The sequence below is a fragment of the Toxorhynchites rutilus genome, chromosome 2 (assembly GCF_029784135.1).
Source record: "Toxorhynchites rutilus septentrionalis strain SRP chromosome 2, ASM2978413v1, whole genome shotgun sequence".
Taxonomy (NCBI): Eukaryota; Metazoa; Arthropoda; class Insecta; order Diptera; family Culicidae; genus Toxorhynchites; species Toxorhynchites rutilus.
Genome location: NC_073745.1, coordinates 25,209,246 through 25,226,700, shown reverse-complemented (window position 1 = coordinate 25,226,700; position 17,455 = coordinate 25,209,246). Strand labels below are relative to the sequence as shown.

Genomic DNA, 17,455 nt, shown 5'->3' with positions numbered 1-17,455 from the left:
TCGATAGTAAATTTTCCTGTTTCTCTAAAGTTCCCAAACTATGGTTTATAATTTCTAAATCGTCATTATCAGGGTTTCCTGCTATTAATTTTATTGCTGTTCCTAATGCGTTTACTAATGCTCTTTTACTTCTGTGGGAATACAAGCTCATCAATTTACCTTTTGAGTTTTGTATTTTGAAATCTAAAGTACTTCTTAAGTGGTCTATAACTTTAATATTTCCTGCGATTTTTTCAATGTAATTGATATTATGTTCGATAGAGTGGATATTAATCTTTTGGATAATTCTCTCGAATCCTATCCTAATCCTGACTTGTTTTAATTTTATGGCAATTATACCATTGTTGTGAGATAGATCTTTAAGTTTTGTGCAATTTATTATGACGATGCATGAAAATCTGCAACGAGAGTTAAATAATTGATTTATCGGTTATTTCTTTATTCTATTTTTGTGGATTTTAATATTATTGACGTCTTCAAATGTTAGTTCGTTGTTGTGTTTAATCGTTGTTATTTTAAACGGATCTTTGTCCTTTGTTAAACGTTGAGAGTTTTTTATGTATTTAATTTCGCCTGGTTGAAGATCTTCAGGTTTTTCGTTATTCATATTTTGTTGTTCGTATTTATCTTTTCGTCTATTTAGTTCGATTTTAACTGCAGATTGCAGGTTTTTAGATTTTTCAGATATTTCTTCCATATTCGTAGATCCAGAGTTATTAAAAATCAAATTTCGCGGTTGGGTTTTTATTACTGAGTGGAAACTATTATTGTAAATGTCGATGGCGATATTTACTTGCTCGTTTAATGTTAAATCTTTAAATTTTGCTTTGTTTGTGCGGAAGGTTTCAATTAAAGTGGAGTGGAAACGTTCCACGATACCATTTGAATTGGATCCACTTGCGAGGTGTATCTCTATATTGAGATCATTTAGGAATCCCATAAAGTCTATGGACCTGAAAGATGGCTCTTGGTCACTCACTATAGTTTGAGGTCTTCCAAAATTTCGAATGTGTTCGGTTATTGCGGTTTTGATATCAACTATTGTTCTTGTGCTTAATGGAATCGCGTTTGCAAATTTTGAAAATGAATCAACTATGGTGAGCCACTTTTGACCTTTTAGGAAGAAAATGTCAATGTGGACTCTGTCGAAAGGTTTCTGTCCAAATGTGCTTTTTCTAATTAGTTTGGGTGGATTTCTGTCATATTTGGCTTTTTTGCAAATATCACAGGAATCGACATAAATTTTGACCTTTCGATCGAGTTGCGGGAAAAAGTGTGTTTGTAGAATCTGGTTCCGGTTTTCTTTGATTCCTCTGTGTCCGTATTGGTGAATTCTTCTTATGATCTCGTCTTGCTCGACTTCCATTCTGATGTCCTCCAACATGGTCTCTGAAATAAATACTTTGTAAATAATATTTGAGGAAAAATGTTTTTTATACGTCTCCTGCACTAGTTGTGCTAATGAGATAGGTACTTTTATACAACTCAAACCCTTCGGATTCAGGGTCCGTTTCAACGTTTCAACTATGTCTTCTTCGGTGTATGTTCTTTTTACTATTGTGTGTCTGTGATATTTTGGAAAAATTTGTTCGTAGGCTGCAAGTTCTACATTTCCTATTTTGAATATGACTTGTGTCCGAAAAACGTTGATAGGTCTCTCAGTATACCGAATAAAGTAGTCATCACTCGTATCCGCTGAGTGTACTGTCGTTCCGTCACTTTCGTCGTCTGAAGGTTCGTTTCCTCGCTCAGAAGGTTCAACATTTAGGGAAAGCGATGATTGCGAGTGTGCGTTCAGGTGTTTTTCTATGTTTACGCGCGACAGCGCGTCGGCGACAACGTTTTGTTTTCCCGGTTTGTAGATTAGTTCGTAATCGAATTCCTCTAAAGCCAGCTTTCCTCTAATTATTCTGTGGTTAGCGTTCGTGAAAGAAAATGTTAGTGGTTGGTGGTCGGTGAACATTTTAAACTTTCTACCATAGAGGTATGGTCTGAAATGTTTCACTGCCCATACTATCGCGAGAAACTCCTTTTCGGTAGTGGAATATCGTTCTTCCGTTTTATTCAAAGTACGTGAGGCGTATGCGATGGGTCGGTCGTTACCTGCTGGCCCTTGTGACAACACTGCACCAATAGCGTGGTCACTCGCATCCGTTGTTAGTGAAAATTCTTTGCTAAAATCAGGGTAAATTAATACCGGGTCGATCGTCAGGAGTTGCTTACACTTTTCGAAGCATGTTACTACTTCTGGTGTAATTTCGAATTCAATATCCTTTCGGAGAAGTGCTGTTAACGGCTTTACAATTTTTGCGAAATCCTTAATAAATCGCCTGTAGTAGCCAAGCATTCCTAGGAATTGTCTCACTTCTTTTTCGCTTTTAGGTATTGGCCATTGCCTTATTGCATCAATTTTGTCGCTGTTTGGTCGTACTCCCTCTTCAGAGACTGTATGACCTAAAAATTGCGTTTCTTTCCTAAAGAACTCGCATTTGTCCAGCTGAATTTTTAGTCTTGCTTCTTTCAATTTTGCGAAGACTTGCGACAAATTTTTCAAGTGCTCTTGAAGCGAGCTGGAGAAGATGATGATATCGTCCATATAGACGAAACAACATACTCCTACTAAATCTCTCAGAATGCAATCCATGACTCTTTGAAAAGTCGCTGGGGCATTCTTCAAGCCAAATGGCATACGAGTAAACTCATATTTGCCACCGTTTACGGAAAAAGCAGTTTTTTCTGTATCTTCCTCCGCTAATTGAATTTGGTGGAAGCCAGAAACTAAATCGATTGTTGAAAAATATTTCGCCTTTCCTAATTTATCCAGAATATCCGTAATTTCTGGTATAGGGTATTTGTCATTAATTGTTTTCTCGTTTAGTTTTCGGTAATCGATCACTAAACGGAATTTTTTTCGTCCAGATGCATCGGACTTTTTAGGAACCACCCACACAGGTGACGTGTAAGGCGAGATTGACTCTTTTATGATTCCGTCTTTCAGCATCTTTTTAACTTGCTCCTGCACCTCGCTTTCGTACACGTAGGGGTACTTATACGATTTGGAGTGTATCGGAATACTGTCCACGGTGCGTATTTTATGTTTAATTTTATGGGTGAATGATAACTTATCACTTTCCACATATAAAACGTCGTTGTATTTCCTGATCAATTTCCTGAGCGTATATTTCTCCTCCTCATTCATATGATCGTCTCTTATGGTGTAATTTTCAGAGTCAACCTTTTTCGGTAGCTCTGTCAGCTCGAATGGGTCAACCTCTGTATCCAAGTCATTGCAAAGCTTGATCTCGTTCGAATTGATTTCCATCGATTTTTTTGTATAATTTTGCACTGCTACAAAGGCTGTGTTATTAGCACTTCTGTAGAGGCCTGGCAAGATAGAAAATTTTCCGTGAGGCTTTTCTTCCTCTATAAGAAAATCTCCATTTTTCTTGGTTTTCAATTTTATGAACTGATATTCTTGTTCATTTAAATTGATTTTATGTTTCTCGGGAAATCTCTTTTTCATTGCGAAAGTTTTTCTCCCGATCTTCAATGTATTTTTACTGACGTCGATTTTAGCATTTAAATTTCTCAATGACTCGTATCCGATGAGTCCATCGAAAAATTTATGAAATTTGAAAATGAAAAATTTCAGTTTTTTATTTATAAGAAATGGGTCGAAGGAAGCGGATTTATCGATTGTAAAGGTTCCCTTAATGTTGGTTACTTTTGAAATCGGTTCTGTTTTGCAGTTTTCTATGTTTACATGCTCGGGTGATATGTAATTTTTGTTCGCTCCTGTGTCGATCAAAAATTTCATCTCGCCTTTGGATGTTGCAATGGTGATGTAGGGAATAAAGTTATTATCGTTCATTATTTTTCTTTTTGTAGCGCCTCGGCCACGTGAAAATTTAGTTCATCGTTGACGAAATAATCGTCATCTTCCGAATCGAGGACGGATTCGTCCAGCTGTTCCGAAGTGTCAGGTTCTGTTTGATGATTTTTGCTGTGTTCTGCTGTTTCGTGGCTGTTAACCTCTGCCCGCGATTTCGCTGTCCTCATCGAGACATCGTCATCTGGCGGTGGAGCTCTAGCTTTGAATTTCGCAGACCCGTATGGTTTTTGATTATGCAAGTTATTGTTAGAATTTGAGGTGGATGGCTTCGCGTTAAAGTGATTGCCATTACTATTGGGGTTGGGAGACGGTTTCGAATTATGTGAACCGTTACTATTGTTGGATCTGATATTTTTATTTGTGTCAGATGGTTTTTGGTTTAACTTCTGCCTATATGCAGCGTTGGCATATTGTATGGTGATTGCATACGCTTCCTCCAGACTTTTAGGTCTGAGCTTCGCACGTGCATAGACAATTCCTCTGTGAGCCCATCTATGAATCTAGTGAGAGTCATAAGGCTCACTAGATTATTTATTGCTCTTGTAGAGTTGTTATAATCATCCATTGTCGCTGCTGTGGATTTAATAGCAGTGTCTATGGTTTTGATTCGGTTGTAGTATTCAGTGATGGATTTTTTTCCTTGGTTTATATAAAACAACGATTGGATATGAGATGTCAAATCTCTCCTATCGCCGTATGAATTTAGAATAATTTCTTTGATTTCTGCCCAACTGTTCGGGTTGCCGGCAGCAATCAAAATTTCTTTGGCCTCTCCCACGATTTTATTCTTTACCGCTCTGACCAATTGGCTGTAGACCGGATCATCTCTGTATCTTTCAAAAAGATGCAGGGTGTTTTCGGCGTCTTCAAGCCATGCGTTTGTTTCCCGTTTGTTTCCGGAGAATGTTGGTAAATTCTTAATAGGATCCGGAGTTCTAAACTGCATAAACGGATCCTCCGCTTTTGCTTTAAGTGTTCTCAATTGCCCAATCAGTTCGTTCTGATTGTGAGTTAGGCTCCTTATGTGTTGGAGTAACCCTTGAATTGTTATTTCTTGTTGCGGAATTGGTGCATGATCATCCAATTCCGGGGCCAGAAGTTCCGGAGAAATCATTTGCTCCCGCTCGGCCATTTTAATAAATTTGTTTTTTCAAAAGAGTTTGTTCTTTTTTTTTTTTTTTTTTTTTTTTTTTTTTTTTTTAAAAAAAATCTTACGTACTTTATACGCGCGAGAAAATGTGTTGTTCTACACTTCACTTGTTAATGAATTAGTTATTCACTTTGTGATATATCAAGTGTCCGCTTACCACTGGTGGGGGCTCGCACTTCTGAATTAGTATTTTGTTGTGTTAGGTTTAGATAATTGTTCGTGTTTACTTACAGGAAGATTACTGCTTTCATCTCCTGGAGTCTGGGTAGGTTGAATCGGTTTCCTCGTAGATCGTTCGTTCCAGGTGGCGGGATTAGTTTTCCTAACGGCAGCGAGTCCTTGATTTTCGCTCAGGGGGTCCTCTCGCTTGTTCGTTTGGTTTCTTCAGTAGATGTAAACTTCTCCTCTTTAACTCGGTGGCGGTGCTTCCAGATATCCGCTCTATAAACACTACTCACTTCGTTGTACCACTTGGCCAATGACTGCGCCAATTATGCCGTGACTTAACTCGCGGTTTAAAAAAACTTTTATTTAATTTCTAATTACCCTTTTTATTCGTTTATAACACTTTACATTCGGTTCATAAACCTTTATGCCCGTATTCAACTCGGCTACGCTCAAGACTGAATTCTATAGTCGTATTACAAGGCTTAAATAGACTACATCTGCTGATCTCATTATTTCCGTCGGTGGTTCGAACCTGATCGAACCTTTGTTCGCGTCGTTCGATTGATTTCCGCGGCGTCGGCAAATGTTGGTTTACACGCGCGGTGTAACTTTGACGCCTCTGTCTGTTGCTATGGGTCTCGGCTGGGCTTTTGCTGACGTCTTGACTTCTGGGACGCCTTGGTCGGTCGGTTGTGGTGTAACGTATATATATATATATATATATATATATATATATATATATATATATATATATAGCCATTCCATGCCAAACCGATATAGTGGTTCAATCAACTTTTTCCTCTTTTTTTTTTTCCAAAAATGACTTTTTAAAAAAAATCATTACTTTTGAACTACTAAACCGATTCAGAAGGAAATTTGAATTCTGTTCTCGTTATTATTGATTGTATTTATTTTTATTGTTTTCATAGTCTCGGGACCAAGGGCACTCTGTTTTTTTATATTTTTTCTGAAAGGCTGAGGATTTTTCACATAACATATCTTGAAACCAGGGAGGCTTTTTTTTTCCTTTTTGAGTTATCATTTTTCAAAGTTACCCGATGGATGGCTTTTTCCCAAAAATGACTTTTTGCAAAAATTTAATACTTTTGAATTACTGGACCGATTCAAATGATCGACATATCAAATTAAAGCCTAAGGTAAATGATTTTGGTTTGTCCAGTCGAAAATATGATCATGGTTTGTCCACTTTTTTGAATGCTCTAATTCAGCACACCATTGTCAAATCAGGTATTCGAATGTTTCAAAATATATAAATAAAATTGTCTTTTTCATGATTTACAGTAGTTTTATAGTATATTTTTACGGAATCACATGTTTTAAAGGATTATAAAATACACTATCTATTGGTGTCAATGCGCCCCTCATTCGGGCCAACTTTCAATCGATCACCAGATGATTATTTCGCACGTATTCAGACCTTTTCTGGATTATAACACTTACAAATATTGTAAACATCATTCTTGCACACCTTTTGTATCAGATTTACATAGCTAAACCATTAAATTAACGCATTTTGATGAACTCCATTTTGATCATGAGTTGTCCAATTCAATAATGTTGTTTTGTCCCATGATTTCTATGGCAACCGCTTAGCGCGCTGCAGTTTGTTTATTGTGTCCTTCGGGCATAGCAGAAATAAAGTTTCTCTATATTGAGTGTGTTGAGGTGAACACTTTTAAAATGCCCAAAAAAATGCAATATTCTGAAGAAAGCCCAAATTATGAATAGATCAATATGATGACAGTAAACTCAAACAATAGTAAATGCAACATCTACTTGAGAATTCGAATGTTTTCATTCAAAAAAGGTGATTTCTAAAGCCGGACAAACCATGATCATTTTTTGGACAAACCATAATCAGAGGTGGTCAAACCATGATCATAATTCCTCTTTGAGGAAAATCGTTAAAAAACATAAAAATTTGAATAATTTCAACACCTTATGGTAGTATTAGCAACTAGAGACTTGGGGCTTTTTAACAAACCCAAACGTATCGATTATATGTGATTTTCATGAAGAAAAATCGATTTGCATTTACTAGTTGCGTAAATACACCCCAAATCGGACAAACCAAAATCATTTACCCTACTAGCCTTGCCTTTTTTGAAAAAAAAACACGCTTGCCAATTAATTGGATTAAAGGCACATACATCCAGTCTAGTCGCATAGAAATATTGAACGAAAACTGAAAATATGTTAACTCTGAAAAATCATAACTTAAAAACGAAAAAAACGCCTCCCTGGTTTCGAGGTGTGTTGTGTGAAAAATGCTCAGCTTTCCATAAAAAATATTAAAAAATATGGCGTAGCTATAAAAGACAAATATAATCAATAAATACGAAAACAAAATCCATTTTTGCTCAGAGTGTAATACAAGACTAGCTTATTGGCTTTGATTTGATATATCGATCATCTGAATCGGTCCAGTAGATCAATAGTTATGATTTTTTGTAGTGGGAAAAATGGAAAAAAAAGATTTTTCGGACCATCGGTTAACTTTGAAAAATCATAACTCAAAAACGAAGAAAAACGCCTCCCTGGTTTCGAAATATGTTATGTGAAAAATCCTCAGCTTTCCAGAAAAAATATTAAAAAATATACCGCCTTTGGTCCCGAGACCATGAAATCTATAAAAAAATAAATACAATCAATAATAACGAAAACATAAATCAAATTTTCCGTAACTGTAGTATTTTTACAAAAAGACCAGCTAATTGGCTTTAATTTAATGTGTCGAACATCTGAATTGGTCCAATGGTTCGAAAGTTATAAATTTTTGAAAAAAGTCATTTTTGGCAAAAATGCAAACAAATGGATTTTTCTGACCACCCTATGGAAATGGTCACCCTAACAAAAAAATAAAAAAAAACGGGTCTAATAATTTGCGATAAAGAACAAAACTACCACTTTTTATCATACGATACCTCAAATAATGAATTCATTCAATCTGCACTGAAATTCACCCATTTCTTGTACACTTAATATAACAGTGTAGGAAAACGCAAAGTTTCCTGAACGCAAGATCTACCGAAAGACGAGACGTTTGAAAAAAAAAACGGCGATGAGGTCGAGCCGATGGCAATCAATAGATCGCATTGTTCCGATGCGAGAACAAGGAGCTCAGATTTCTTGTGGAATTTCCCCGTAGATGTAAAAATTTTGAAAATGCTGAACGACAAGGACTTTAGAGAACTCAATCTAATCTGGTATCATTTCAGGAAAATGAGAGCCCTGAGATAAAATTGAGCGGGAGAGAATTTGAATCTCTTGGTTGGACGATGCATTGCATCGAGTTGAGAGATGATCCTATGTACGGTTTTTGGAGTGGAAGGTACTTCTCGGATCAGAGCAAACAATTCAAAGATGACTTCTAAGTTTTGCGACCCTGGTCACGACACAGAAAAAAATAAATTAATCGAAGAAGCATTATTAGAAATTCAACAGCTGGTATTTGCCCAGAACTCGGCTGACAACGATCCCATAAAAGCCAAACGTGTCGTGCGTCCGTCATGTAGACGAAGCCGATTCTTGATTTTAGCGCCAGTTCTGAAAACCAACCTTTCACATGAAATTGATGACAACATCTAGTTGAAGTATCCTATGAGCCACTGGTTGACCCAACTAGCTGCTGCTAGTTCTGTCTCTATCAGCATTTGTTCGAAATTAAATCGTAGACGAAGCGATCCAAATGTTGACACTGACTAATGTCTATTAGTTTGAGTAATATAAATTTTGATCAAATCAAAACTACATAACACCGCACAACATTTTAATATTTTGAACAGCGTGATGATATCGATTTTTTTTATACCTCTGAGGCCTTGTTTCATTGCTTGGTTTTCTCCAAAACAAAAGCAGCTCAGCCAGTTTACGTCAGTTTGTGCTACAAAATGTCAGAGATGAGATTCACAAGTGACGATTTGATATAATGTAAATATAACGTAATATAAAGTAATTACAACGTAAATGCAATTTGGATGAAACTAAGGAGTTATATAAATGACTTCACGGATAATGTTGGGAAACAAATCAAAGAATTGAGTACAAACCGCTACTATTAATAAACTATTTATAGACTTTTATATCAATATTTAAACATGGATACGAACCTAAAATGGAACTTGCTTTTGCGATGTTCATTCAAAAAAAATCGAGAAATGTCCATGTGGTCAACAGGGGGAGGGGTATAGGAAATGTCCACGCTTGTCCACGGAGGGGGAGGAGTGTATCTGAAATCGTGCTTTTTCTGTCCACGTGGTATGTGGACAGCCCCTAAGTAAAAGGAAAAGTTGGGGTAGGCGGGTTAAGATTGTTGCAAAGAATACAAAATAAGTGATGAACCTTTGAATATTCCATTGATGTATTGGATTCTCAAAAGATGTCTAATTATCATTTTCATATGTTATAATATTCTAGCAGAAAAGATTTGATAAAACTTGTTTGGAAAATGCTTATCTATTTCGGTTTAAAAACAAATTTATGAAAAACGATGCGCATTGGAGTGCCAATGAAAAAGGTCATCTCAAATTTACGAGCGGGACTTTTTTTTACTATTGTCGTAAAATCGCCAAAAAGAAGAGTACATGAAATCATAGTTTTGAAAAAAAAGTAGATGCCAAATGTCTTCAAATTGCATAAAATGTCGAGATCTATTGTCATCTCGATTTTTTTTTATCATCTAAATCCCAAAATTCGATTTTTTATAATATCCCTTTGGGTATCCCCAACTAACGCACGGCATCGACACGGGATGTGATACAAACTGGAACAATGAATAGTCATTATGACAGACACAATGGATGATACAATCTAGGAATGTTTGTAAAAAAGGTTGCTGTTTTAGGTCAAACAATTTAACAAGCCTACAATTCTATGGTCTGAACTTGGTAGCTTCCATCACTCTTAAAATATGCTAGAATGGCACAAAAGCAACAAAAAACATTTGTATCAAAGGATTGAAGCCCACTAAAATGCCCAAAGGCTTTTTGTTAGAGGGCGGAGATGTGGGAACACATGAAACCAGCGGATAGTATGGAAACGAGCATGGTTTCATCAATTTGAGAAAGTAGGTTTGTTTATAATTTTCCGAACTGGTCATAATTTTAGTTGTGAGAACTTTGGTTGCATCAAACCAAGTTCGCCAAGACATTCATGATTTGGCAAGCTATTTGTTCGTTCGAAAGATGGAGAGCACTTTCCGTAACAACTAATGCTAAGGAAGAACAGTTCCAACAAAAGCGTCTTTCTCCACATCTGAAGTCACACAATGATCTTACTGGACTGATTTGGCTTCATGTCAATACGCAATGCAAAAACTGGAATTATGTACGGAAAATTATGTCGATGTTGTAGCAAAGGATATCAATACCATGCCATTATGGAACATGATTCTTGTAAGCACATACGGAGTCAATTCTGATATTGTACAAAGCCTTAAGGGTGGTGTTAAGGCTAAAGTACGGAAACATAGTCTACTCATTTTTCCAATTCATGAATGTTTGAGGGCAATCTATCGAAAGACTTAGTTTTGCCGTGGACATCCTTCATCCGAAATAATATGGGTAATTAAATGTTAAAAGGTTTGAAAAACTGAAAAAATACGATGTCATAGAAAAGGTTTAATTTAAGATTTTAGATTTTTTTTCTGCTTTTGGTAGAATTTGTTTTTTTTTCTTTTTAGTCTAATAACTTCACAATAAAACTGTCTATGTCCATATCCGACGAGAGAAGTAGTTCCAATTGATGTTTTTTTTTCAATAAAAGAATCCTAGTTTTATTAAAGCACTCATAAGAAAATATTCTGAACTAAAAATGATCATACAAATATAAAACATTTTCGGGTAGCCACTATCTATCCAAAAAAGCGGATATGGACGAGGTAGCGGATGAACAATTCTGGGAGAATTGCTCTTCTGCTTCATTATTAACCTTTTTTTTATGAAGCCAAACTGAGTTCAAATTCCATGCTATCCAGTCAAAGTGAGCCTTCTCTGTAGACATATACTGTGGTGGTTTAGCATGAAAATTATCCTCTCCATTGCTGGGGACCAAACCTCCAATAAGCTAAAGGGTAAGCTAAGGGTAAGTTTTAAAAGCATTGTATTCATCTCACTAGTTCATCCATCAAACAAAGTGTGGATCTATTTGGCGGAAAGCTTTGCCTTCATAGAGATGAAAATAAATTATTTGATGCGAAAATTACGAAAAAATTTACGAATTGTAATCTTGTATTGAATGTTCCTTGAAAAAGGAAAACAACAGACGAATCGACTCACCTGCAAAATTTCCGCACTGTGCGCCTTCTTCCTGCGCTCCTCGTCCCGATCCATCGACTCGTGCGTTCGCTCTTTCTCCTCGCCGGCGCCACCACACGGCGAATTCAGCGACGACAGGTTCAGACTGCTTCCCTCGACGCCACTCGTTTCCGAGTCGCAGCTAACTTCGCTGCTTTGTTTCGAGCTTGACTTGCCTTGACCTCCTGCTGTCGCGGTGGACTTACCGCCGTCGTGATCCGCTCCGACCCGCTGCATTGCGGCATGCTTCTGCACCACCTCCTTGATTCGGTCCTGTTCCTCACCGATCCAGCTCTTGAACCCGCTCCATTTGCGCGTCAGCTTGGCCTTCTTCTTGTCGAAGTCTATGAAATGCTTGTTGGCAGTTTTGTTTTTCAACAGCGTGAGCCGCCGCTCGCTCGGATGCAGCTGCTTGCGGTGTTCGCAGTACTCGTTGTTGGCGTCGTCGAAGATGTCGGACTCGTTGATTTGGCGGGTGATTTCGTCCAGCTCTTCGATCGAGAGGAAGAGGTGGCGTGCGTCCAAACTCTGGAAGCTAGCAGACTTCAGGTTGAATTCCTCCTCCTGAGTGCTGTTGGATGCCAAACTTTGGGCGCTGTCGGAGCGGGTCATGGCAGGGGTACTCGTCACAACACCACTCGACGAGGTAACGCGACTACCGTTGGGTAGGTTGTGGTAGAGATGGGTGCTGTCCGCATCGCTGATCAGGTTGAGATTGATCTCGTTCAGGACCAAATTGGTTCGTTCCAGATCGAGTGATGAATCACCAATTTTGGCATTGCGAGGGAAGTCGTAGATGCTCTCTACGGCAGGACTGTCGGGGATGATGATCGAGACATTCCTCAAACCACCGTTGCTAAATGCGGATAGATTCAGCGAGGGGGTTTTCTCGAGGTGAGGTCGATATTCGGACTGATGAAGGTTGTGAGCGGACTTCGAACGAATCTTCTCCAGATTGGCTTGGTTCTCTTTGTTGTCGCGCTCGTTCAGGTAGTTGTTGTTGCTTTCGGTCAGAAACGTGAACTTGATGTCACTAAAATTTGGCAATGAGCTGTTGGCATCAACGAAGAGATCGTTCTCGCTGCCATCTGAGGTAGACCGGGTAACGACCGAGGTTGGCTCCGGAGATTTCGATGGGCGGTTCGAACGTGAGCCGCTGTCCACATCCGTATCGAAATCGAACTTCATGGTTTTGGAGATAAGCACAGGAACGCCAATCTCCGGCCGGAAATCATCCGATCGACCCCCGCTCATATCATAGCTCCCGGTGATCGGATCGGCAATTCCACTCTTCCGAGCCGGAGACTTGCGCATCAGCCGACTGCCGATCGCCGAGTACCGCTTGGTGATCTTGTCCAGTATTGTGGACGGCGATCGGTTGTATTTGCTGTTTATTTCTACACTGTAATGTTTCTTCATGTTGTTTTTCACATTGACCAGTCCTCTTCCGCTGCTTATCGCGAGCTAATAAATCTTCTTTCGTAACAATCAATTAACCATCAGTTTCACTTTTATTCAGCCACACGATGATTCAACGCGAGGGTGTGACTTGCACATCACTAATGCTGCACTTCTACGCTACACTACACACTTATCGGCTGCGGGGGTCGAAAAGATACATCAGTATAATTGGCAAGGCGGACGCAGCCGCCCAAATGTTCACTTCAAATGATCTTTATTAATGCGCGCGCGGGCGCTGGCGCACCACCAATTAGGTGAATTTTCGGAATGTTCGGATGCGAATGGCCAAGCATAAGAGTGTGAGAGAGAGGGAAGGTCGAGACCCCTGCAGGGAATGGCACGTGGTATATGTTTTGGTTCGTGTGGCGGCGTGGTCAGTGGTTTTCCTGTCTAAGGTCGGAAGCACTAAGCTGATCTCTCACTCAAGATCAGCTCTCGCGGGTCATAAACGAACATCCGCTGATCTGTTGTTGTTTGTTGATGTTCTACAACGAACGCGTGATTTAATCGCAGCTGATATAAAACGCAGTTTCATTTCTGTCAGTAATTGCAAAAGTGAGGAGGTCACTCTTGTAATTACTGATCAACTGCAGTTAAGATCAACAAGCTTGTACGAAAAAAATGCTGACAATTCGAGACGTATCGTAGAAACATGATGGATCAATCCCGTTCGAGAGTAATGTGAAAACAGGGGCAAATAAGCACGAAACGCTACTCAGTTTCGATAATTTTACGAGTTTCCTACTGTCGGTACATGGTTTGTTTGGGAAGAAAAAAGTAAATTAAAATTGCATTGCACCTGGAGCATATGCTGCTGTTGCTACTGGATTTCCACTCATCTCCCAACGATTAGATGAATAATAGATCCGTTCATATGCATTCATTAATTCGGATAGAGTAATTACGAGGAAAAATAACAAGAGATTACCGGGCAATGGGTTCACATTAGAAACGATTAAATATTATATGGTAGGCGAATGTTTCACCTTTACTTTTCGTGGCAAGTGTCTCTTGTGAAGAATTCTGTATTTCACAGACAGTAAAAATGATCTTTGAACTCAATCAACTGAACTGTTTAGTAGAATATTGCCTCGTTAATGTTGAAGCATATGCGTTACATGACAAATTATATATAACAATGTTTGAATCGGTGATCAAAGTCCTCCTCCTCCTCCACTCAATTGGACAGGATTTAAACTAGAATCCTATCCATCATAAGAAAAATAAAATAAAAACTAACAAATAATATTTGTAGACAGATAATTCTCATAGGTTTATCAGTGCTTTAGTCGAAGTGTGTTGAAGAACTAATCATTAATTTCTGTATTTCTGAAAAAGAAAACACGCAGTGCCATATTTGTAAATATGAAAAAGCAAAACATATTCGAGATCTCATAACGTATCATTTGGCGATCTGCTTAAATGCTCTGGGAGTACAACTCAATAACCGTATAAGGATGAACAAATGCTTATTTAGATAAATTATTCAAAAAAAGACATCTCATTCAAAAATTTCTCATCACTACTTTTGTCTGGCAGATTATGGATTCATGGCCAGAAAAACAGGAAGGTCAGTATTCCTGTTCAGCATTCAATTCGTTAGTTGTTAACCGATAACCAATGCTGTTTTGATGGAATATTACAGCCTCATGGCTGGTCGCATATCGTGTTCGTTCCCGGTCAATGCTCTCTTCAAACGAATGGCTTATAATTTGATATATGTTCACCAAACGCAGAGCATTAGCTTGGCCTCACGAAGACTTCCCCGTTTACGTCCCTAGTTGATTGGGCAGCTGTGAGCATACAAAATCCAATGAGAAAAATATTTATAAGGAAAAATTGAACCAATTTTGCTAAAATATTGCACATGTTTTTAACCATAAGGGTCCAAAATCCTGAACAAAGGCAGTTTGAAAGATCAGCTTAACCGAATTAACCATATTCAAAAATTTGTACCTTTTGAACCGTTCCCTGAGATCAATTATTTTATTTCGGATTCCATTCCTAGTGGAATTGCTGCAAAATAATTTCTGCGCTCCGGGTTGTAACACTGTAATACTTCGATGTAAAACGGATTTAGCCAAAGAATGTTTATAGACGCTCAGGAATTTCCGCTTTAAACGCCCCTCATGTCAAATGCAATAATGAGTCTCCGTCTAGTGTTGGCTCCAGAACATTTTCACCATTCAATTCCATTGCAGATCTTTTTTGTGCTTGGCAATAATGTTAGTCGATAAAAACATTCGCAGAATGTTTCCATCGTAAAAAATTACAATTAGGAAAAACAAATAATTTCATGACATTTATAATCCATTGTCAATTTATTTTGAGGTTATTTAACTAATATGAAATAATCTATATAAATAAAAATGTGTTGCTGAGCGCAAAACTCGAGAACGGATTGTTCGATTTGAGCTGCTTTTGCTGTGTTATTTTGCTGTGTTATTTTGCTGTGTTCGTCTCTGCTCGTAGAAAAATGGCACGGTGACAAAAAAATTATAGGAGATTGTATTCAAGACTCCACCGCATTGTTGACGTAGAACTACGCTGTAGTTTAATTCAAGTCGCTTGTTTATAACTGCGGATATTTTTTTATAATGCTACGAAAATTTTGAAATAACCATTCTAGCAGTTTGGTCGCCCTGAAATATTTCTTTTATTAAATCATTTTACGATAATTGTTTGATGATTCATTCTTGTGCTCGCAGAACAACACATACTCAATATAAGCGCAGCTGTCATCCTTAGTGGAGAATGCTTTGCTACTGGCAAGCGAAGCCAAATCACATACAAAATTCCAGAACGACAATAGATTTTTTGATTTGAATACTTTCAAACATCCACGTTTTCTTACTAAGTGAACGTTAGTGAGTCCAATCACTGAACTCTTCATTTATTGATTACCCTTTGACCCTTTACAATTTCCTTTTACTATAAATTGTCTAGTACTTCTACAAAAATTCGTCCTTATAATATTAAATTATTTTCAGACACAGTTCTCGTTCAAGATTCTTCAAGCATTTGGAAATAACATGTTTCTCCGTTGCATGGAATACATGTTTGATACACAGAATATTACAAAGTAAAGACAGCTCAAATCGGACCATTCCTTCCTCGGGTTTAGGGCACACCAACACATTTGGCCTTCCATTTTTGTTTATATAGATAGAAGATATAAGAGTGGGTTATTCCGTCTGAAAATCCTTTTCCACTTTCGAACGAAAATCAATTTCGTTAGCGCCAACATCAAATGGACTAACAACGCTTAGTTAATCGTAGAACATATGGGAATTCAATTTTCCGAATTTTCCGATTTTTCTCTCCGCTATATTGATCTACGGGAAGAGACGAATACAACGAAATATAGATGACTCAAATTGAACCATTCCTTCCTCGAGTTTTCCGATTACCAACACATTTGGCCTTCCATTTTTATTTATAGATATAAGATATGCAAATGCGTTATTTCGCCTGAAAACCCATTTTCACTTACGAACAAAGATCAATTTCGATAGCGCAAATATCGAATAGACTAACATCGCTTATTATGATGTAATTTTCGAACATGTGGGAATTCAATTTTCCGAATTTTCCGACCTTCCTTCAGGATTTTCCGAAAATTTTCCGATTTTTCTCTCCACTATATTGATATACGGGAAGAGACGAATACAACAAAATACAGGAGGTTAAAATCGGTCCATCCCTTCTTAGGGTTTTCCGCTTACCAACAGATTTTGCCTTACATTTTTATTTATATAGATTACAAATGGGGTTTCAGCGTAGCGAAGATGCACTCTTTTTACGTACGGGTTATGAAGCACGTACGTTCGCACACAAATATCCATATATCGATGCGTTGAAGCAACAAAATATACACACACTTATCTCTGTTTTGCGCTTTTCTCAACAAAAGCCCTTTCTGTTAATATTGCCAGTCCAGATTAGCTTAGCTGTCTTCCTTTGCGGAGAGAGTTTTCCTACCGTCATGCGAAACCAAATCACTGACAAAATTCTAGAACATTTATTTTCTTGGTGAGCTGACGATAACCTAGCTTGATGATTCCCCACACAATTGTGTAGTTCGAAACATTAATTCAATGGCGTCAGTTTGATGCAATGATTGCAATACCAGAGACATCAGCGAGTGAGTAAGTTGGTCGAGTCCGCAGCATAGTCCGAAACGAAGATATGTGATGGCGCAAAACAAGAAAGAACAAGCGATGTTTATTGTTTCGTATCTAGAACGATACTGAAAATTTGTCTTTCCTTCCTTTCCTTGTTGAATTAAAGAGACTTTAAACTTCTTCAGTTCATTGGTCTCTAGCCTTCAAAAAGGCCCTTGTAAAACTCTACTCTTTCCTCATATTACACCTTCACCTCCATTGCCTTGAGAAAACCATTCGATCCCTCGCCGTCCAGCTCGCCCAGCAACGGTGTTGTCCAGTCGGTGTCCTCACGAAGAATGAAGTT

General features: G+C 38.0%; 1 protein-coding gene across 7 annotated transcripts in view; it reads right to left on the bottom strand.

Moving 5' to 3' along the window:
* LOC129771779 (uncharacterized) overlaps positions 1-17,455 on the bottom strand; it is a 111,010-nt gene that overhangs the window by 68,200 nt on the left and 25,355 nt on the right. For all 7 annotated transcript variants that reach the window (XM_055775807.1, XM_055775806.1, XM_055775803.1 and 4 more), the window contains exon 2: positions 11,507-13,122. In XM_055775807.1, coding sequence (XP_055631782.1) covers positions 11,507-12,943 — 1,437 coding nt within the window. In that variant the 5' untranslated portion in view covers positions 12,944-13,122. The remainder of the gene's footprint in view (positions 1-11,506; positions 13,123-17,455) is intronic.